Source organism: Chiloscyllium plagiosum, unplaced genomic scaffold (genome assembly GCF_037043375.1).
Source record: "Chiloscyllium plagiosum isolate Xiang-an unplaced genomic scaffold, Cpla_swu_hap1 HiC_scaffold_7, whole genome shotgun sequence".
Lineage (NCBI taxonomy): Eukaryota > Metazoa > Chordata > Chondrichthyes > Orectolobiformes > Hemiscylliidae > Chiloscyllium > Chiloscyllium plagiosum.
Genome location: NW_028270145.1, coordinates 70895216 through 70918123, shown reverse-complemented (window position 1 = coordinate 70918123; position 22908 = coordinate 70895216). Strand labels below are relative to the sequence as shown.

General features: G+C 39.6%; 1 protein-coding gene and 1 long non-coding RNA gene across 5 annotated transcripts in view; one reads left to right on the top strand and one right to left on the bottom strand.

Moving 5' to 3' along the window:
* LOC148149638 (uncharacterized) overlaps positions 1 to 7595 on the top strand; it is a 62091-nt gene extending 54496 nt beyond the window's left edge. For 2 of the 3 annotated variants that reach the window (XR_015757702.1, XR_015757701.1), the window contains exon 3: positions 6830 to 7595. This is a non-coding gene — a long non-coding RNA (uncharacterized LOC148149638). Of the gene's footprint in view, positions 1 to 2441; positions 2936 to 6829 lie in introns of those variants that run through there. The other variant, XR_015757703.1, reaches the window with a different exon arrangement.
* The window catches only part of cers6 (ceramide synthase 6), a 255237-nt gene that overhangs the window by 36227 nt on the left and 196102 nt on the right, over positions 1 to 22908 (bottom strand). For both annotated transcript variants that reach the window (XM_043693925.2, XM_043693926.2), the window contains exon 6: positions 11350 to 11442. In XM_043693925.2, the coding sequence (XP_043549860.1) occupies positions 11350 to 11442 (93 nt within the window). The remainder of the gene's footprint in view (positions 1 to 11349; positions 11443 to 22908) is intronic.

Sequence of the window (22908 nt, the reverse complement as noted above, 5' to 3'; positions counted from 1 at the left end):
ACTTTCAACTCAGGATTAAGAGGCATGCATCACTTTGATTTGGTTACATATAGTAGAATTGAGAAGAGATGAAGCATGATAAGATGCCAGCTCTACATGTTCCTCATCAAATAAGTAACCAATTTATCAAATACTTGCAAATGAAGTGTAAAACTTCCATATTTAATTCAATCTGCCTAACTAAATACACATGTATTTGAATTTATTTTGGATGCGAAGGTGTTATCTCGCCAAACAAATAACTGCAAGATGCAATTTGTTTTGCTGGTACCAAAGCACATTCAAAACTAATTTCTCAATATTTCCTCCTCATAGTGTTAGTTATATAGAGGATTCACTGTACACGAACAGCACCTAAAAAGACACATTTATCTGCAGCATTTCTTACAACTCATCCAATACTTTCAGACTCTGGATGCAGACTCCATCTGGACATTTGGTACAGCATTGTGATAAGTCTGTTCTTAATAAAGATGTTTATTAATTCACTGTTACTAGTTCATGAAAGAAATATCTTCTCAAGAAGATTTGGGAAAAAAAAATGAACTCAGGGAATTTTAATCTTAATTAAGGAGGCTGCAAGCCATTTCTGAATATAAAGTTAACAATTAGCTGAAATAAATCATACAAAGGGGCAAATATGACATAATCCTGGCATTACACATTGTATTAAAAAAAATGCACCCAATGGTGCCTTTCGTTTCCTAAGCCTGTTGCACAAATTCTGAAATAAATGTTTGAGGTTAGAAACTGGTTGTTGTTCTTCAGGGAATAATACCTCATGCTTGGTCTGTTAGTGGCACTGTTGCCTTAATTTGTCATGACTGCTGTTCAAGGGTTCTGGACAATTGCCAAAAACAATCACTTGTGATCTGAAATTTTGCAGGCAAGCTGCCAGCATATGAAGAGCAAGTATGGGAAGTCCACTCTACCTATTAAAATGAGGCCCCAGAATCAATACTGATCTAGCATTGGGACTACATGTTCCAGGAGAGTTATCCTTTCCTGGACCTCATTTCGGTTGGCCTAATGATGATACCAAAGTTCAATTTCACGATTGCTTCGTTTCTCAGAAAGAACAGGTAGAATTGGTAAATGCACAAAGAAAACATCACACAGCTATTTTGCAGATCATTTGCACTACAACTGCAGTGATGACGTGATGAGGTTACACTTCACTGTGATGTTCCAGTTACGGCATAAATATAGCATGACCAGACTGATGTGCAGAAAGACTCTCTGGAGTGCATTTGCTTCCAAGACAGTTTGTATCTTAACACCTAACGTATACTACACAATATATTAGCACATGTGAAGACAAAACTGCTTTGCATCAGTGATTAATTTATCATGTAAACTGACTCTTAACATAACAACTTAAATTTAAATGAAACAAAAAAAAGTTATCATATTCTCCTGACAGTTCATTATTTTAAGCAGTGCTGTTAAAATATATTTTTAAATAATACAAATTGTTAACATCAATTTAAGTAATTAACTAAGTTGATCTTGGTCATCAACCTTCCTAAATTAAATAACATTTTTACTACTATTGCTTGAAAATCTTGTCAGTGCATAGGCATTTGTGCTCATTGAAGCAGTGAAATAATACATAGTCCATGAAGATTTAGATAGCAATTAAATTAATTTGCCTTGCACTGCATCAAAAATGTCTTTTAAATTAACTGTGAGAACGGTATTGAAAAGTGACAGACTCTTGTGTATAGAAATTAAGCAAGAGAAAAGAACAGAGAGCGAGCAACACACTGTATTCGTGTACAGTGCTGAAAGTCTCCACAATGAACCATTTATGGATGCAAGAACTGAAAATAAAACAGAGGCACAATGTGCATACAGTCAGCAGGTACCGTATAAGGCAAGGAGATTATCATAAATGTGGGAAAACTTCAAGTACTTGTAGGTCTCAGTCTGACTGTATAAACAGAATAATTTTTCAGATTATGTTTCAAATATTATTTAAAACAAATGCTAATGTTATGATACTTTTACTACCTTGTCAAAAGCCTTGCTCTGCACTATGATTTCAGAACAGTGACTTCTATTGCTCGACATTATATAAAACTTGAATCTCTTTGCCCACCTAAGACAGGAAAACAAAACATGGGCTAATTCAAAACATAAAATGGATTTGAACAATAGCATGCTGTTACAATTTCTCATTAATCTTCTCTGTCAATGTTCTCTTTTCCTGGAGATCCAAGCTGCACCACAGATCCATGGACAATTGCAGAGTGCACAAGTGGCCAGTTTGGCTGCTTTTGATTGTGATCAAGAGTGGATTGTGGCATGCAATATCAGAACCAGGAACTCCAGCTGAAAAAAAAGTTTGGTCTGTTGCAGAAGAGTGCAAATCAAGCCTAATGTGTCTTATATCATTTGTTGCTATGAGCAAAATCAAATTTCTATGATTCAATTTTCAGTGTTTAGCACAAAAGGATACTACGTAAACATAAAACTTGACATCATGGAACATAACGAATGTGGTGTGCAGAAAATGCTTATGCACTGACAAGGTTTTCATGCAATAGTAGTAAAAATGCTATTTAACGTAGGAAGGCTGATGATCAAGATCAACTTAATTAATTACTTAAACTGATGGTCACAACAAATGTGGCTATGTTCTGGGATTTTCACTCACAAAAATTGAAAGTATAAATCTAATGGAATTGTGTTCATCTGCTCTGAAAACATAACTAGTAAGAATAAATGTCATGTAAAATTTGAACAAACATTTCCATGCCGTCAGTACCTAGTATTAATGTAACAGCAAGGAGGAAAGGTTTGAAATAATTACAGATTAGTACACAAAGTGCATACAAAAATATTAAAATGTATGAAATGTTGAACAGTAGCCAAGCATGATTAAGTGCGACATTGCCAAGCTGCAAGGTTGTGATAAACTTTTCAACAGTGGGAGGTAATGAAACATACACTGTGATAATGTTCTGTAAAAGCCTACATGTGTTCATTATTTAAAATAAAGTTACTTCAGATTGAATGAACTTGGAATTTCAATTAGATGTCTTTTGTTCTTTTATATTCCTCCTGCTGTCTTTGGTGTTTTCAGTATAATTATCTCCAAAATTACTCTTGGGAGCTGATAGAGCAGATACTGTTCCAGATGCTATTAGATTTCCTGTTTAATAATAGCATTCAAAAGTACAGTACCAACAATTGGATATGCTGCCTGGAAGAAGGTAAGTCACTTTGTTTTATTTTGAGAAATATAGTGAAATTTTGATCAAATGGTTAAAATCCTAATTACATATCCTCACCTCACATTTGCCACAATATGTTTTTCTTTGCAAATGTAAGTGCAATGGCCAGAATCAACATTTAAAAAAACACTTCCTCTAAGTAACCCACTTTTTGAACCATTGCAAACCATTTATCCTAATAATATTTCAATGTAGGTGCAATATTCCCTCTATGAAAGTGGCAAGGGATGTGATAAGAAGTGGACAAAATAGCTCTGGAGAGAAACTCACCTTCCTCTCACCCCATTTGTGATTAAGTGCTGGGTGAGAAGATCCATGAGTGAATTCTTTGGCTTACCATCTATTAAACCCTTTAAATGGTTAATTAATGGTCAGTAAAGAGGCTCAGTTCATTCCTTCTTGATCACATACTTCCCCAATGGCAAGTCAGGTGGCTACTTCTCCAAATGGGAAACCAATTTGACTGACCTTCCGGGTAGAAGGTCTCAAATGTTCTCAATCTCAGGGGAATATGAAGAATAGATGATGGGCAAGAGGGTGCCCTCTGAACGTCAATCCTGCACTTACATCTGACCTCTAACCCACTCATCCTGTGACTCCCATTCCATGGGAAGTAAGAAATAAAAACTTTCTCAGTGCTGGATCCACTAAGGAGCAATCATCGACTGGTATACTTGCCTTTGCTCACCTACAGGTTCTGCTATAACGTGCATTTTGTCAGCGCAAATTGACTATAATGCGATTGACAAATTGTGGATGTTGTTTGTACAACACGCACTTTCCACTGAAGAGGTAGAGAGATTTTCTATTAGCGATTTTCTACAGCATGATTTTCTATAGCGCGAGGTTGCAGAGGAACAGCGTTACAGCAGAATGACCTATATCAGGTCCTAATAAGTTAATTGGTGGGCAATCGAGGAGAGGGATGGGGAATATTAGTTGCCACTTAACATGCATGCCTCCGCACTTAGATATAACTTGTGAAAATTCTGCCCATTGAATTTGAGAGTGATGAATGTTAGTTTGAAACTAGAGTACTAAGTTTAAACAGGCACAGGAATGAGATGTAACTGATAGATTGTGAAATTAGTTTAAAAGGTCTGATGATAAATAAACATCAACAAAAATTTTTTCAAAATTCATAACTTTCAATGAGTGCATATTCCTTTGATAAATAAAACTTCTTTGGAAAAGTGATCTATCCTTAGCATACTAAAGGGAATACGAATTGTATTCACTGAAGAGACTTCTAGTGCTGCCAAGAACAAAAACAAGCCTGAGGATTGGGAGAATTTGAGAAACAAGCAAAAGATGACCAAAAATTTGGTAATGAGGGAGAAGATAGAATATTGTTAGCATGAAACATAAAAACAAATACTGACAGCTTCTTTAAATACTGACAAAAAGAGATTAGCAAACATGAATGCGGCTTCCTAAGATGTTAAACAGAAGAAGTTATTTTGGGGGAATAAGGAATTGTCAAAAATGTACTATAAACCGACCGACTCCCACAGCCACCTAGATTACACCTCCTCCCACCCTGCCCCCTGTAAAAACGCCATCCCATATTCCCAATTCCTTCGCCTCTGCCGCATCTGCTCCAATGAGGACCAATTCTAATACCGAACAACCCAGATGGCCTCCTCCTTCAAAGACCGCAATTTCCCCTCAGACGTGGTTGACGATGCCCTCCATTGCATCTCCTCCGCCCTTGAACCCCGCCCCTCCAATCGCCACCAGGACAGAACCCCACTGGTCCTCACCTACCACCCCACCAACCTCCAGATACATTGTATCATCCTTCGTCATTTCCGCCACCTCCAAACAGACCCCACCAGCAAGGATATATCTCCCTCCCCTCCCCTATCAGCGTTCCGGAAAGACCACTCCCTCCACGACTCCCTCGTCAGGTTCACACCCCTCACCAACCCAACCTCCATTCCCGGCACCTTCCCCTGCAACCGCAAGAAATGCAAAACTTGCGCCCACACCTCCCCCCTCACTTCCCTCCAAGGCCCCAAGGGATCCTTCCATATTCATCACAAATTCACCTGCACCTCTACGCACATCATTTACTGCATCCGCTGCACCCAATGTGGCCTCCTCTACATTGGGGAGACAGGCCGCCTACTTGCAGAGCGTTTCAGAGAACACCTCTGGGACACCCGCACCAACCAACCCAACCGCCCCATGGCTGAACACTTTAACTCCCCCTCCCACTCCGCCAAGGACATGCAGGCCAGACCATGGCAACACGACGCCTGGAGGAAGAACGCCTCATCTTCCACCTAGGAACCCTCCAACCACAAGGGATGAATGCAGATTTCTCCAGCTTTCTCATTTTCCCTCCCCCCCCACCTTATGTCAGTCCCAACCCTCAGACTCAGCACCGCCTTCTTGACCTGCAATCTTCTTCCCGACCTCTCCGCCCCCACCCCTCTCCAGCCTATCACCCTCACCTTTACCTCCTTCCACCTATCGTATTCCCAATGCCCCTCCCCCAAGTCCCTCCTCCCTACCTTTTATCTTAGCCTGCTTGGCACACCCTCCTCATTCCTCATTTGGGCTTATGACCGAAACGTCGATTCTCCTGCTCCTTGGATGCTGCCTGACCTGCTGCACTTTTCCAGCAACACATTTTTCAGCTCTGATCTCTAGCACCTGCAGTCCTCACTTTCTCCTTACAGACAGAGAGATAAAGCCAAACAATTGTCGAAAACTTAGGGCTGAATCTTATTAGAAATCAGCTAAGTGTCATTTTCATTAAGATTCAGGAAGGTTTTCTCTCCATAAGCTTGAGGTACAACACTGTTATGTCACCCCGCTTGTCCCAAGAAATTGATGCCCTGCTTTGTGGACAGGGACCTGGAGATACTGGTAGATCGGTAGAACAGAGGAGGAACATCATTTAACTCATGATGGGCAGGCCATGATACCAGATCCTGTCAGCCTTGTACAAAGTTGCCATCTAGGCCAGTGTAGTCATGGCAGTCTGAAAAAATGTGCAGTTATGCTGCAAAAAGGTCAATGGACCATCTTTGTTCTGCCAGGGTAAGTGCCACCATCTTACCTATGTTACTCCATATTCATTCCTTCTCTGCTATTACACCCACCTCCCACCAAGGCTCATTCTCTGCCATTTTCACTACTGCATGCAGCTTTTTGCCTCATGTATTTTCCAGTCCCAAGACTCTATTACTAACTGTGCATGGTCTCTGCACTGCCTACTAAGCGCATAGGACACTTTAACACTTTACCCTGACCTGAAGCAGTACCAAGTGCCACCCACTTTCATCCTACTCAATCCCTCTCCTTCTCTAATTCCAAGAGAAACAACCCATAACAGAGACAAGATGACCAGGACACTTGGTGGGCTTATTGACAATTGGCTCCTTTTCTCTGTGAGAAGTGGATCTTGGCTGATAATGGCAAGACCCAGGTCTTTGAAGACATTTGGCTGGGCAACCAAGGAAGACGCATTGATTATTATTGCGTTACTCTCACACTACCCCACAATGTTAGTGTACTCTTAACATGCTATAATCTCGAGCCCTTGACCGTGATACATTCTTTGTTTTGTCTCCACGCAGATACCAGTGGCATCACCACAGTCTCAGTGGTCAAGAGAGCCATGACACAAGACAATTCCTCCTCCATTTCTGAGGAAGAGCACAGATGCCTCAGAGGATGCACTGGCAAGGCTGCCTCTTGAATCCATCAACAACCCTCTAGATTTGGCTACATTAAAATTTGCTGGAATTTTGCTAAATTAGAGTTGGTAGCACCTGCTGATGAGCACTTCACTGCCACTTCTCCACAGCATTTCAAGGAAGAAATGCTCCAAGTCACGAGCACTTGAAAGCCTGCCAGAAACCTGGAATCTGCTCGGCGACTGACTTAGCCTGAATTCCTGGACTGGTACACTGAATGCACAGGGCGGACTGTGGTCTCACTCAACTGTAGAGGAATGGACCCCTTGATTATGGTTGCCCTAAGTGGCCAATGTCTTGGACTAATATTGGAAATAGGCAACTGCTTACTCTGGCTCTAGGTTGTCCAACAAGGAGAAACAACCTCTCTGTATCTATCCTGTTAAGCCCTCTAGAAATCTTACATGTTTCATCTCATTCTTTTACATTCCAATGAGCACACTGAGCACTCAACCTCTCTCAATGCTCATTAGTGAGTATCTTATCTTGGAATCCAAGGCGCGGTTGGAAAATAGGACCTTTACATCTCAATGTCAAAAAAGTCCTCACTGGGCATCTTGTTTGATTTTTCCAAATTTCTCACCATATTGTTTAGAACATGTAAGCAGGACAATGGAAGTAATAGCAAGTTGTACAATATTATTCATTCAGGTTATCATGTATGAGCATTTAGCAGTACCACATACAAGGAGTCTGAGTGATTTATGGCTGAGAACTGCGTACTGCTGAATATTTTTTAAAAAATGATTGTGTGGCAGTAGATTAACCAAAATTTTAAGCATGCCAATGAAAAAGATATGTCCCTATAAAGCATACACTTACTGTATGCTATTAATCAAGACATATTGACAAAAGCAATGGTCAATCCATCAAATATTAATGTAGATCTTCCTGTCATGTTTCAATCTTCCTTAATTGCTAATTTCCTATTATGACCTGAAGGACATATTATTTGCACTTAATATGTTTCTACACTGTTTGATCAGTAATTGTTATCAAATCACCAACAACAGTGTTGCTTTTATAGATTTCAAACACTTTAGCAAGTAAAACTGGTGGAATGTATAGGTGAGACAGACATAAATGCTTTATAACATTTTCTTGACAGACCAGGCCATTGACATCTTGTTTGACAGCTGGATGCCTCACTGAACTTTCATATGTTCTAATGGATTTTGCTTTTAAAGTCCCACATAAAAGAATAGGGTTGGTGTACAAACTTGATAGAGAATTGGTTAGCAGAAAGGAAATAAAAGGTTGTAAGAAATAGGTCTTTATGCAAGTGTCACTCATTGACTAGAAGGGTACTGTAGGAATCAGCACTTGGACCCCAGCTAGTCATTATATATGTTAATGATTTAGATAATGGAATTAATTGCAAAACCTCCAAGTTTGCAGATGACATAATATTGAGTGAGAGGGTGAACTGTGAGAGGATGCAGTCATGCTTCAGTGTAACTTGGACAGGCTGAGTGAGTAGACAAATGCATGGCAGATAAAAGTATAATGTGGATTAATGTGAGGTTACCCACTTTAGTAGCAAAAACGGTAAGGAAAATTGTTATCCGAATGTGATAGATGGGGAAAGAGGGGGGTGTAATGAGATCTGGGTATCCTTGTACATCAGTCGCTGAAATGATGCTTGCAGGTGGTGAAGAAGGTAAACGGTATGTTGGCCTTCATAACAAAAAGATTCGAGTACAAGAGCAGTGATGTCTTGCCACAATTGTACAAAGCCTTGGTGAGAATATTGTGTGTTGTTTGGGTCTCCTTGTCTGAGGAACAATGTTCTTGCAATGGAGTGGGTGCAACAAAGGTTTACTAGACTGATTCTTGGGATGGCAGGATTGACAGAGCTAGACATAGGAAATGCAGGAACAATGTTCCTGATGACCAGAGAGTCCAGAACCAGGAGTCGCAGTCGAAGGATACAGGGTTTGCAACTTAGGCCTGAGGCAAGAAGACATTCCTTCAGCCAGAGTGGTGAGCCAGTGGAATTGTCTGCCACAGAAAGTGGTTGAAGCCAAAATATTGGATGTTTTCATGAGCAAGTTAGATATATTCTGAGGACTAAAGGGCTCAAAGCTCATGAGGAGGAAGCAGGAACAAAGTACAGAGTTAGATGATTAGCCATGATTATGTTGAATGGTGGGGCAGGTTCGAAGGTGAGAATGCACCACTCCTGCTGCTATTTTTCGATGGTTAATGGTCTACATCAGATTTAGCAGCATTCTAGATCATTAATTATTCTACAAATGGATAATAATAAGCTTCAACTTACTGCTTTCAGAAAATCTATCCTTGTCCCTTTTCCTCACAACACATGTTATGGTCTGACCCATGCTGGTAATAATAACTGACTTCTGCTGGCAATCAAACAGATGCAATTGCTGTTCAGGTTATGTCAGGGATTGGATCAGACTGGACATACTATACCACTCGGAAGTCAATTCATTTGCAGTCACCACCAGAACGTAGTACAGATGCAAATTGGTTCATTGATGCCAGTTTAAAGTGGGAAAAGTTCAGTTTTGCTTCTGTCAGTACTCCTGGTATGACTGAGCACTAAAATTATTTTTTGTATATATCCTACCCAATGCAAATCTGCAAGATTTGTTCCAAATTACCCTTTAACACAGATTTTGACAGCACTTAACAAATACATTTTTATTTTGTGAAAATAACAGTATCGGACAGTTTCAATTTGTTTAATTATATCTACTCTGTTGTATTTTATATAACAGAAAAACTTATGATCCTAATGTTTTAATTATTTTTTATTTAAACAAGACAGTGACTAAACAAATTCATAGCATTGTTTAATTGTCATTCATTGGATTTTTTCACAAAATCAGTGTAAATCATACAGTCTTAGAGTCACAGAGATGTACAGCACGAAAACAGACCCTTCGGTCCAACTCATCCATACCGACCAGGTATCCTAAATTAACCTAGTCCCATTTACCAGCACTTGGCCCATATCCCTCTAAACCCTTCCTACTCAGATACCCATTCAGATGCCTTTTAAATGTTGCAGTTGTACCAGCCTCCACAATTTCCTCTGGCAGCTCATTCCATACATACACAACTCTCTGTGTGAAAAGGTTGCCCCTTAGGTCTCTTTTAAATCTTTCTCCCCCACCCTAAGTCTACGCCTCTAGTTCTTCATCGTTTGTTCTCGTAAGAATTCTACTAAAAGTGTTTCAACTTATTCAGTTTAAAGTAATGATGGAAAGAGACCACAAAAAGAGTTAAAAATGCTCAACTGATATAAAGTTAATTTAAGTGATGTCACAAGGGATGTTGTATCAGCAGATTAGAGAAGGTAGCTTAGATTAAAACAGTTACAAAACAATGGAGAATTCATGTGAAAACTAGACATATTTCTTTGAAGGAGAAAGTTGGACAACCACAAAGCTAATTTGCCCTAAAGGAAAGGAAATAAAAGTTAAAAATAAAACAGCAAAAGAAGGCATAGACAAATGGCACAAGAAAGATTCAGTTAACAATCAGCAAAATTGTGAAATATGCAAGACAGAATAAAAAATATATGGCAAACAAAGAGAGGATGCAAGGGAATATTAACAACAATGTTAGACTAAGCTCAAACACTTTAGAAACAATATGGAAACAGTTTGCTGGGGTAAAACAGAAAGAGCTGGAGAAATTCAGCACATTTGACAGAATCTGTGGAGAAAAAGAGCTAATGTTTCACATCTGATGTATCTCTTCCCTGGAATAGACACTGGCCCAAAGGCTTTTTGTGCAACTTCATGCTCCCACACCCGGTCTCATCTGACTTTTCAGGTCACATCTTCCTGGAAAATTCAACACCACATCCATTCAGCCTTTGGGTCAACATTTACACATCGCTGACCATGAAAAATATGGAAAATGGGTTACCGGGGGTTATAAGTAAAGGAGTAGAATTTAACACTAGTGAGATTACTGTGGACAATACCACACCATGAAGAATGTAAAGTCATTCAAAAGTGTAATAGGGCTTACTGAGATGTTACTAATGATAAGAAACTTAATTGTCAGGAGAGGGTGAAATAGAATTGTTCTATGGAGTGACCTGATGACAGATATTGGTAGAGTAAATAGTAAAAAAAAATTCTCTGTTGAATAACTAGAAGACAAGGATTCAAAATCATTAGTAAAAGGTCTAGGATGCAGATGAGAAGTCTTTTCACTTTGTTGCTGTAGTCTGGAATATTCTACATGGAAACAGAATTCATGAATAATTTGAGTTAATAGATATCTGAGGACGATGAACAAAAAGCTGGGAAACTAGAACTAAACACAACTGCTCTTCCATAATAGCCATAATAGGACAAATGGTCTCCTTCTGAGCTGAAAGTTTCTTTGTATCTTTGATTCATGTGCAATGTTCTTACCTTTCTTTTGATATCAGTAAACTGAGAGAACATTAAAGACCAGTAGAATGCCAGCTCCATAATGTAATAGTAATGGAGATCAGAGGTTAGAGCCTATTGAGAAAAGAAAATAAGTTAATATTGAATACATAGTGGACTTATCAGGTCAGAAAAATGATACAATAAATAGCGAAAAGGACTGGCTGTAAAATTCATGAGTGGCAATTCCTCAGTTTGATCATTGGAATTAAAATTAGCTTTATTGTCACATGTACTCACACAAGTATGGTGAAAGGTTTACAAATGGCCACTTATGGCACCATATGAAGGACAACGGGACCTAGATACAGATTCTTAAGTAAAAGTTCGTAGCGAAAAAAAATTAAGAAGAAAGAAATAAAAAGTCTAGCAATAAATTAGAAAGTTGGTCTTATCAACACAGATATTTAGCACTTCATAATGTGGACAATTGTTATCATACATTATTATTCTGCATTTATATGTTTCAAGAAAATCAATGTATTTGCTATGTGGTGATGCACCAAAACCATTTCTCCCTTGCTGTTTTTTAAAAAAAAATCGATTTCCCTGAATACTCTTAAATGAAAGCATTTTCCAAGTTGGAGAAATACATTATGACGGAAAAATATTTACCAGGCAAGGGAATGGGAAAAGTTCAGAAAACTTTAACAAAAGCAATATAATGAAAATAAAATGTCATGGAGTATTTAAACATAAATGAACGTTCAGAAGAAATACTTCTACTTCAGAATTGGCTCATTTTGTCGGGAAAAATTATTTGTATCAATATCCAGTTAACAATTTTAAAAAGTTCTCTTTCTGATCTGAAAAGATATTCAAAGAATTTTAATGCGGTTGAAGACATAGATTTTAATTTGGGTAGGTAAATGCAGGCATGTTGGAAAACTGGTTCCAACCATTTCTGCATTTCACCCCATCGTGTTAGGTTTCCTATATGCAACTCCCAGCTGAAGAGGCCAACTGTCTACTGAAATGTTATTCAGTCAGTTAGTATTATGGTAATGTGAGTTTTGTCTTTATCTTTGACTCAGTGGGCTTCCCAAATATCTTGGAGCTCACTACTGAAAATGAAGTGAAAAGATTGTAGTAATTGAGGGAACTGAAGCCATGACAGGAAGATGTCAAGATGTACTCAGTACTCACAGCTGCTTTCAGAGTTGCATGCAAAAGAGTTTGTTCACAGTAATGGTGCTAAAAGATGTGTTCACAAACTTTGGAGGTGCCATCTATGTTTCAGAGGTTCATTGGTCTGATGTATGCTTTGGAACGCTGATCTCTGGGTGTGACTGTATGGAAACAGCAGGGCTTGCACGAGCAACGGGCTGCTACTCAGAGACATGAAGCTTCAAAGTAGAGTATGAGCACACAGATGCAGCTTGACACAGTCAGCATGCTTGACCTGAGTCTTCAGAGCCACATGTGGCTCTCTGTCTTAGTGCCAAGCCAAAGTTGGAGCATCTCAGCTGGCACCTGATGTGCACTAGTACTTTGATAGTGCATACTGACAGTGTGTGACCTCCTCTGGAGAACCACTAATGATTTCCATGACCTGAACTACCACAAATGGGATGTGCAAAAATCCCATGGGAGTTAAAAGCTGTGAATAAGTACTTTCAAGATAAGGATATGGGGATTATTATCCTGCACATCAACAAATTTCACTCACTGTTGATATCAAGTCAAGATTGCATAGCATACCATGTGTTGTCATTAGGTAGCTGGAAGATCTCTACAGATGCCCTGTAAATCCCTGTCTGACACTAGGTACACTGAGACTCCACTGATTGACAGTGTCTGCTCTTCTCCATGTGTTAGCTGTGGGATGATTGGAGTTCATTAGGGAAAGTAGAGTCATTAGGGACATTTAAGTACTTGCTAGACATGCACATGCCATGTGTTGTCATTAGGTAGCTGGAAGATCTCTACAGATGCCCTGTAAATCCCTGTCTGACACCAGGTACACTGAGACTCCACTGATTGACAGTGTCTGCTCTTCTCCATGTGTTAGCTGTGGGATTGTTGGAGTTCATTAGGGAAAGTAGAGTCATTAGGGACATTAAAGTGCTTGCTAGACATGCACATGCCATGTGTTGTCATTAGGTAGCTGGAAGATCTCTACAGATGCCCTGTAAATCCCTGTCTGACACCACGTACACTGAGACTCCACTGATTGACAGTGTCTGCTCTTCTCCATGTGTTAGCTGTGGGATTGTTGGAGTTCATTAGGGAAAGTAGAGTCATTAGGGACATTTAAGTGCTTGCTAGACATGCACATGGACAGCAGTGAATTCAGGGGTGCATAGGTAAGGTTATTTTATTTTACATTAGGATTAATCCTCGGCACAACACCGTAGGCTGAAGGCTCCATTCTGTACTGTATTTTTCTATGTTCTAGTTCAGTTCTCTGCCATTCCTCTGTGTTCTGTGGACTCTTCGTGTACAGAGAGCAAAAAAAGAAACATGACATATGTTTACCAAATTGATTCAAAACATTGACCACGAGGAAGGGGCATAACATCATATGATAATGACGGTCAAAGTCAGTGGTGGATGGTCAAACAAGGATGTGAGCATGGACTGACAGGATATACCTGCAAGGTAATGTGGGATGAGGACTGGTGTGCTTGTGAAGGATGAATGATGGGCATGTAGCAGAGTGTTGGTGAATATGCCATGATAACCACCTTTCCTGCACTGCTCAGATCATTGATCAACTTCCTGTATCATATCCAAGTGCGTGCACCAGGCTCCTGCTGATGATCTTTTGTATTGCCATTAACTGTGTTGCCTTAGTGTTCCCAGTTGACTTCCTGCTCATGGTGCTAGGGAATAGTATATCTTCCCACATTCTCCCATCACAAGAACAGAATATCCAGATAGTCATCACAAAAATGAACTGCAGTCTTTAACCTCTTAGATTCTGTTCTGGCACAAAATTGCCTTTGGCTCCTAACTGTTCCTTCGTTTTGTATGTTTGAATGTTGCTTTAAGTAGTGGAGATGAAATCATAATATGCAGGTCTTCCTGTATGCAGTTAGTGTTCGAAATCCTGAAGTCATATGGGATGCAGTGAATGTTTAAATAACCAGCCACAGATTCACAGCACTGAATTCTGGGTTATGTGCATGCTTCTGGACAGTCTCTCTGTGGAACTCTTCTTTGCCTAAGTGTCCAGGCATTCCGGCAGCCCAGCAGGTGATCTTGTCCAGGAGTGGCGGTCTTGGCCTGGGGTGGCGGTCTTGGCCTGGGTGGTAGTCTTCTTTGGTGCAGGCTCCTTACTCAGTATTCCAGCAGACCGGTATGGCATTCTCATCCTGGTTGCATCTTCAGGGTATTCCATCGTTCCTTAACTGGCTTTCCCCAAGCACAGGACCCATTAACTGAACTGTGATGAACTTTGTCTTAATTTTACATTTCTTTATTATGTGTGACTTCTGTCATTGATGAGGGTGCCACGGAGGGGTGACTTATAAAACTTTTCATTGTATTTTTCATGTAAAACTACACGTGACAGTAAATTTCTATTCTATACTACTCCAGTCTGTTCCTAGTGAGTATCATAAACTTAAAAACAATTCTCCCCATGTCAAGTCTCCCATCATAATGTGGTGACACTTTGCATATAATATGCAAAAATAACTTTCCACTGTATTTTTTTATATATATGTGACAATAAATCTAAATCTAATCTACATCTCACTCCCACCCCTCCTTCCTCTTTTGATCAATTCTATAATCCTGAGTGACCTTGAAAAGCCCAAATGAAAATAATGGGGTCCCAACTGTGTATCAGTCATGGCCCAGCATATATACTTACTTGTACTTCCAAAAGGTACTCAAGAAAGTACCATACTGAATGTTAATAGACAAGATGAAGGCTTATAGAGTTGAGGTTATATATTAGCATGAATGAAAGATTGGTAATGGACAGGAAAAAAAGAGTAGAGACAAGTGTCTCTTTCAAGCTGGCAAGATGTGATTCATGGAATGCTACAAGAATTGGTATTCTGGCCTCTGCTATTTACAGTCTATATTACTGACATAGACATTGAGATTGAGAGAAATATATCCAATGTAGGAGCAAGTTACTACAAATGCTGGAATTTGAATTGAAAGCAAAATATGCTGGAGATCCCAGCAGGTCAGGCAGCATCCATGGAGAGAGAGCAAGCTAAAGTTTCATGTCTAGATGACTGTTCATCACAGTATCCAAGTTTGCTTATGATACGAAGTTAGGTGGAATGTAATCTGTGAGGAGAACACACAGAGATATAGACACATCATTTGAGTAGGCAACAAGACAGCAGGTGGAATGTATTGTGAGAAGGTGTGATGTTATTTAGATTGATAATAATAACAGAAAAGCAGCCCTGCTTCCTGTATAACCTCAGCCCCTCTTTCTGTTACTCTTTCTGAGATCCTAAAGTAAATTTTAAACCTCCTTTTACCACTGTGTCTTTTTCCGCAAATATCTTGTAATAATTTGCAATTTACTAAAGAGTTGGTAAAAGCCTAATCTACAGTTTGGACATTGTAACTATTTATTATTGGGCACATTCCAGACAAACCTACGCTAATACCAGTGAAGCGAATTGGACTTGGAGGCTGATGTGTCTTTTACATTTGTTTGTTTATGAAGTAATGTTACTCTGACATTAACCTTTATTAGCAAGTGTTGTGATGGAACTTTCATCACTATCCTATTACTCATGCTTAACAGAGTACTTTGAAATTAGTTCTGTTTTTATGTATTATGTTTTTGATTTTTCAAAGTGAATAATACATTGCTGCTCTCTTTTCCTACCATAGCTTGTACTTTGAGCATGTTATATAGTGTAAAACAGATATTAAGCTGAGTATAATAATTAAATAGTGCATATTGCTTATCCAGATGAATAACCAAGTGACTTGATTTGTTATGGATGGTATCAAGCTTCTTGAATGCTGCTGCCGCTGCACTCATACAATGATGTGCCAGTGTTGGACTGGGGTGGACAAAGTCAGAAGTCACATGACACCAGATCATAGTCTAACAGGTTTATGTGAAATCATACACTTTCAGAGCCCTGCTCTCTCATGCATATTCACCTATAACCTGGTGTCATGTGACTTTGCACTTATGCAGGCATGTGGAGGTATTCCATCGCACTCTTGAATTGCACTTTGTAGAGAGCTCAGGTATGATGCAGTAAGTATGACCTTATAAAGTGGTTGCTTCATTACTTTGTAGCATCGCTCTCTCAACTTGGCACAAGCCCCTTACATGCTGATAAGGAGGACATTACATAGTTGATATGGCTGGGTGTGTCATTCTTGTTTCTGGTGCTAAGGTCAAAGATGGTTGGTCATCCGAATATCTCCCGTTCTGTCTTTTCTCTAGTAGTTTGATAAAACTGAGTGGCTTTTGAACGATTGCAGAGACCATTTAAGAGCCAACAATCTTGCTGTGGATCTGGATACATATTACATAGAACAGTACAGCACAGGAACGGGCCCTTCAGCCCACAATTTTGTGCCAAACATGATGCCAAATTAAACCAATCACTTCTACCTGCCCTTGGTCCATATCCCTCCATTCCTTGCACATTCATGTGCTTATCTAAAAGTCTCTTAAACACCCCTATTGTATCACATTCTACACTCTTACCACTCTGTAATAAACTTGCCCGTCACACCTCCTTTAAACTTTTCCCCTCTTACCTTAAATGCATGCCACTAGTATTAGACATTTCAACTTAGGGAAAAGGATTCTGACGGTCAACACTATCAATGCATCTTATAATTTTATAGATTTCTATCAAGTCTCCCCTCAGCCTCCACCCCTCCAGAGAAAACAACCTGAGTTTTTCTCGCCTCTCCTTATAGTTCATACACTCTGATCCAGGCAGCATCTTGGTAAACCTCTTCTGCACTCTCTCCAAAGCCTCCACATCCTTCCTGTAATGTTGCAAATAGAATTGTTTGCAGTATTCTAAGTGTGGCCTAACCAAAGTATTATAAAGCTCCAACATGACAACCTGACTCTTGCAATCAATTCCCTGACCAACTAAGGCAAGCATGCCATACGTCTTCTTCACCACCCTATCTAATTGTGTGGCCACTTTCAGGGAGCTTTGGATTTGAACATCAAGATCCTTCTAGACATCAATGCTGTTCAGGGTCCTGAACTGTATACTTTTCCTTAATATTTATTCTGCCAAAGTGTAGCATTTCACTCTTACACAAATTCAACTCCATCTGCCATTACTCTGCCCATATCTGCAATTTACCTATATCTCAATGTATCTTTTGACAACCTTCTGCACTATCTACAACGCTACTGATCGTTATAATGCCTGTGTCATATGTAGATAAGGATGGCAGATTTCATTCCCTGAAGGGCATTTGTGAACAAGATGGATTTTTATGGCGGTTGTCGCTGGCTTCATGGTCAATATTATAAAGACCATCTTTTAATTTCAGATGTATAAATAATGTCAATTACACCAATTGTCATGGAGGGATTTGAATCTGAGTCCACACAGCATTAGTGTGGGCCTCTGGATTGCCAGTTCAGTGACATTACCACTATGCCACAACTTCACATTGAATATGGATTTTAATCTATTTATATGGATTTATATTAAATCAAATAAAGTACAGTATTTAGTCATTATCTAAAACTGTAGTCTGATAAAATATTTAGCTTTGACATTTTAAAATCTGTACTGTCTAGAAACAGCAGTCTCGGAAATTTTAATGGCCCTTTTGTATTTGGGATTATATATCTCATTGCATAGAATGTAATTACATTAAAAGTCTTTTAAAAATATGTCAGCTTCAAATTGTAATTGCTTCAGGAATTTGTTATATTGTCACAACAACGTGTAATTGAAAATTACAAAGTGTCTACGCATGTTATAATCACAACAGTTCAATAAATTACCAAATAAAACAGTATTTGTTGTTGCAATGTTTATGTTTCAAATATTAATGTAATATCAAAAATTTGCAGTTAAATGTTACTTCTCAAATCATGATAAATGGGATATATTCTGGGCACAATAAATAAAAAAAACTTAGTCAAATAAGCTCAGACTCTCAATCGGGCTGTAAGATATTAATAAATAATTATTCTCATTGTTGCTTCACCGTTTCTATCTCCAAAAGATCCACAGTATACCCTTTTATCAATGGCACACTATATTTTGACTTAAACTTTAAACTGGGACTGGAAATTTATATTTTTAATGCTCTGGTGTTATTAATATATTTTCTATAGTTTTAATAGTATGGTCGCCAGTGAGAGATCATCATCAATACAGTTGTAAGGCAAAGATTGATCATGCACAAATTAACATGATGGAGCAGAATTAGCTGTCAACTTTGAAGTAATGCTGGAGCAAAATAAATAAAAATGAATGTATGTAGATTTCAGAAACTGGTTGTTTCGTTAACAACATGATGTTTCTAACTTAGTTATTGGGAGTGTCAACATTTTATAAAGGGATGAATCTTGCACTTATTTTGGCGAAGTGTCAGTTGTGTCGAGTTATTTTGGAGGGTTTTTGACCATGAGGCCTAGTGCATTTTCTCACCACATTATAATGAGATCATAGTATGTAGGAACAGAAACAGGCTATTCAACTCATCAAGCCTGCTCTGTCATTCAACAGATGATCATGGCTTATCTTATAATCCTCAATTCCAACTTTCTGCCTTTTCTTCATAACCCTTGATTCCCTTAGTAATTAGAAATCTTATTATCTCAACCTTGAATATATTTAATTAGCCAACTTTTACAACCCAATGTGGTAAAGAATTCCATAGATTCATTACCATCTGAGAGAAGATATTCCTCCTCAACTCTGTCTTAAATAGGTGACCTCTTATTCTGAGGTTATGACCTCTAGTGCTGGACTCTTCCACAAGGAGAAACAACTTTCCACACCTACCTTGTCAAGCTTTTTAAGAATCTTGGATGTATCAATAAGGTCTCCTCTCAATCTTCTAAACTTCAATGAGTACAATCCCAACCTATTCAATCTCTTCTCATATGATAATCCCTCCACACCTGGGATCAACCCAGCAAATATTCTCTAAAATGCGTCCAATATCAATTTATCTTTCCTTTAATAAGGGGACTGAAACTTTTCACAGTATTTCAGCTATGGTCTGATTAGTGCTTTTTATAATTTTAGCAAGATTTCCCTATTTTTAGAACTCCATTCCCTTTGTGAAGAAAAGGCAATAATCTGTTTGTCTTCTCTATTACCTGCTAAACTTGTATACTAGCTTTTTGTGATTTATGCGCTCCCAAATTACTCTGCAATGCAGCTTTCTGCAGTCTTTTACTATTTAAATAAAAGTCAGCTCCTCTACTCTTCCTGTCAAAATGCATAACCTCACATTTTCCCACATTATATTCCATCTGCCAAGTTCTTTTCCCAGTCATTCAACCTGTCTATATTCCTTTGCAGATGCTTTGAATCATCCTCAGTACTTTGCTATGAAACTTGCCTCATTAATAACCTACGCCACCTCTATAGCACCTCTCATGTCAAATTTTAGCCCAATCTTACCACATGCCATTCCCGGAACAACCTGCCTAGCAGGATATTCCACAATTGGCCCAATCAGGTGCCAACTTTAAAAAGCAGTTGTGCACTTGGATGAGCATTATCAGACTGGAGCTGTCCTATATGGTTCCTGACACTTGCCCAGACATGGGAGACAAGGGGAAATTGGCATACCTCTTTGTGGCCAGGGACCTGGAGGTCCTGCTGGATATGGTGCTGCATAGGTGGAATGTTGTCTTCCCACAGGACCAGAAGATAAGACCATGACACCAGGCCATGGTATGGGTCAGTGCAGTCTCAGCCATCTGGAGGAATGTATAATATTGTGGGAAGAAGGTCAATGACATTCTCCACTTGGCCAGTGTAGGTATCACCATCTTCTCTCTGATACATCACATTCACTAGATCTCTGCTGCTCCACCCATCTCCCACCATGGCTCATGCTCTACCACCCTCAGTAACACATGCAACACCTTCCCTCACTTACTGTCACCCATGGCAACCCCCAACAGCACTAACCGTGCTTGCCCTCTGCTGCCTGCTCACTCACTCGGGACATCTCCCCACCGATAGCAAAAGTAAGAGCTGTGCCACCCACTCTCATCTCCGTTAATAACTGCCCTTTATCATTTTAGGAGAAAAATAACCCATAGTGGGCAGAAAGGGTCAAGAGGGTGATGAGTTGATTGACAGTTGAATCCTCACCCCATATGTAGACAGCACATTTCCATTTCCAAGCCTCTGCACTGATATTGGAGGCTGCCCTCAGCATATTGTGTTGGGATTCCTTTATGAAAGATATGTCCCATGACTTGACTGAGCACTGCTGACAACCATGACGAGCTTCCTGTTTTTGTGGCTGCACTAAAGCGGACAGCAATACATCAGTACAGTAAGCCTGGTATCGCTGGCTGAGGGCAAAGCACAAAAAGGCAAGGTAAGGCAATGCAAAGATTCTGTGAGCATCCCAGTAGGCTCAGAATGAGTGAGTGATATGATAGCAAGTGAACAAAACGGAGATGCAGTCTGGTCTAGTCCATGAGCTGGCTATACAGTGTTCTTGCAGCAGCATTACAATGATAGCTACAGCTGCAGCCTGAGGTGCAGCAATGAAGTGCAGAGGAGTACACGAGCATTCTTAAAGGCCAGTGTACGTTGGATGCTAATGTCTGCGGGTAAGAGATGTACAAATTTGTAACCTCAGAGTATTCTCTGAGATATTAGCGCCCAATGTCCTTCGAGTAGTGGTAGAGCTGAAATTATCAGGTATCTGCCTTGACTTTCAGGTCAAGTATACTTGAAGTCTCGATTGTTCGGCATGTGGGGTCAGTTAGGAAGGTGAAACTTAACAAGATGAGTTGTAGCATTATTTAGGAGGAGAAAGTGAGGACTGCAGATGTTGGAGATCAGAGCTGAAAATGTGTTGCTGGAAAAGCGCAGCAGGTCAGGCAGCATCCAAGGAGCAGGAAGAAGGCTGAAGAAGGGCTCATTCCCGAAAAGTTGATTCTCCTGCTCCTTGGATACTGCCTGACCTGCTGCTCTTTTCCAGCAACATATTTTCAGCTCTGTAGCATTATTTAGACATTTAACAAGCAATAATCCCCTTTAGTTTGTAACTCGTTGCTGTCTAGTGAAAAACTTGGCTAGTTGAGAAACATCCACTGAACATGTGCATAAAAAGAACAGCGAGTGCTCCCAATGTTGAGATAGATCTCACCAGACTTCTCACACAATTCAGCCACCAATATCACCATGGTGAATGCCATTCAGGCCCCTATAAAATTCCACCAGTGCAATTCCCACACCACACTTAACAGAAAGAGGGAATCCATTCCAAAGGCAATACTGAGCATCTTGTGGGTTCAGTCCAAGAACTGAGCATCAATTTCTTCCCAGGTGTGCTGCCAATCACTGAAGGACTACCAGCCTCTGAATGGCCTCTTAGCAGTCCCGCCCTCTTCCAAATGCTAGTTCACTGTCTCTAAACACGGAACACTCCTGCTCCCCACATCCAGAAACATGCAAGTAATTCTAAAAGGATGTTGCCAGGGTTGGAGGGTTTGAGCTACAGGGAGAGACTGAATAGACAGGGGCTATTTTCCCTGGAGCATCAGAGTGACTTTATAGAGGTTTATAAAATCATAAGGGGCATGGATAGCGTAAATAGACAAGATTCATGTAAGACTCTGTTATCTCACTTTTTAGATTCGAATCAGTCTAAACATTATGGCACAGACAGAGAACACAGGAGGGCTAATACCTTCAATATATTGTCTGGCTAACACCAATTGTTTCAGTTAACCTGAGAATGTAACTTTAGAAAAAGGTTTTGTGATTTACACATGAAAGAGTGAAAATATCATGGTATTTGTACAGATGAAAGACTCAACAAACAATCAAGGTATTTTTCAAAGTATAATTTCAGTTACATCACACTGTAAACTTTTGCTATAAATTCTGTGTCTTACAATTGTGTACTCCACAACCACCTGATGAAGGAGCGGTGCTCTGAATGCTAGTGCTTCCAATTAAACCTGTTGGACTATAACCTGGTGTTGTGAGATTTTTAACTTTGTAAATAGACAAGGTCTTTTCCCCAGGGTGGGGAAGTCCAAAACCAGAGGGCATGGGTTTAAGGTGAGAGTGGAAAGATTTAAAAGGGACCTAATGGTGGTGTGTGCATGGATTGAGCTGCCAGGAGAAGTGGTGGAGGCTGGTACAATTACAACATTTAAAAGGCATCTGGATGGGTGTATGAATGGGAAATATTTAGAGGGATATGAGCCAAATGCTAGCAAATGGGACTAGATTTACTTAGGATATCTGGTCAGCATGGATGAGTTGGACCGAAGGGTCTGTTTCTGTGCTGTACGTCATTATGACTCTATGGTCAAGTTTTCTTTTTGGTCTTTCTTCCTGGTATCTCTCCCACAGATTTTCCAAAAGAAAACCCACAGTAGACACAGGCTGTGGCCAGTCA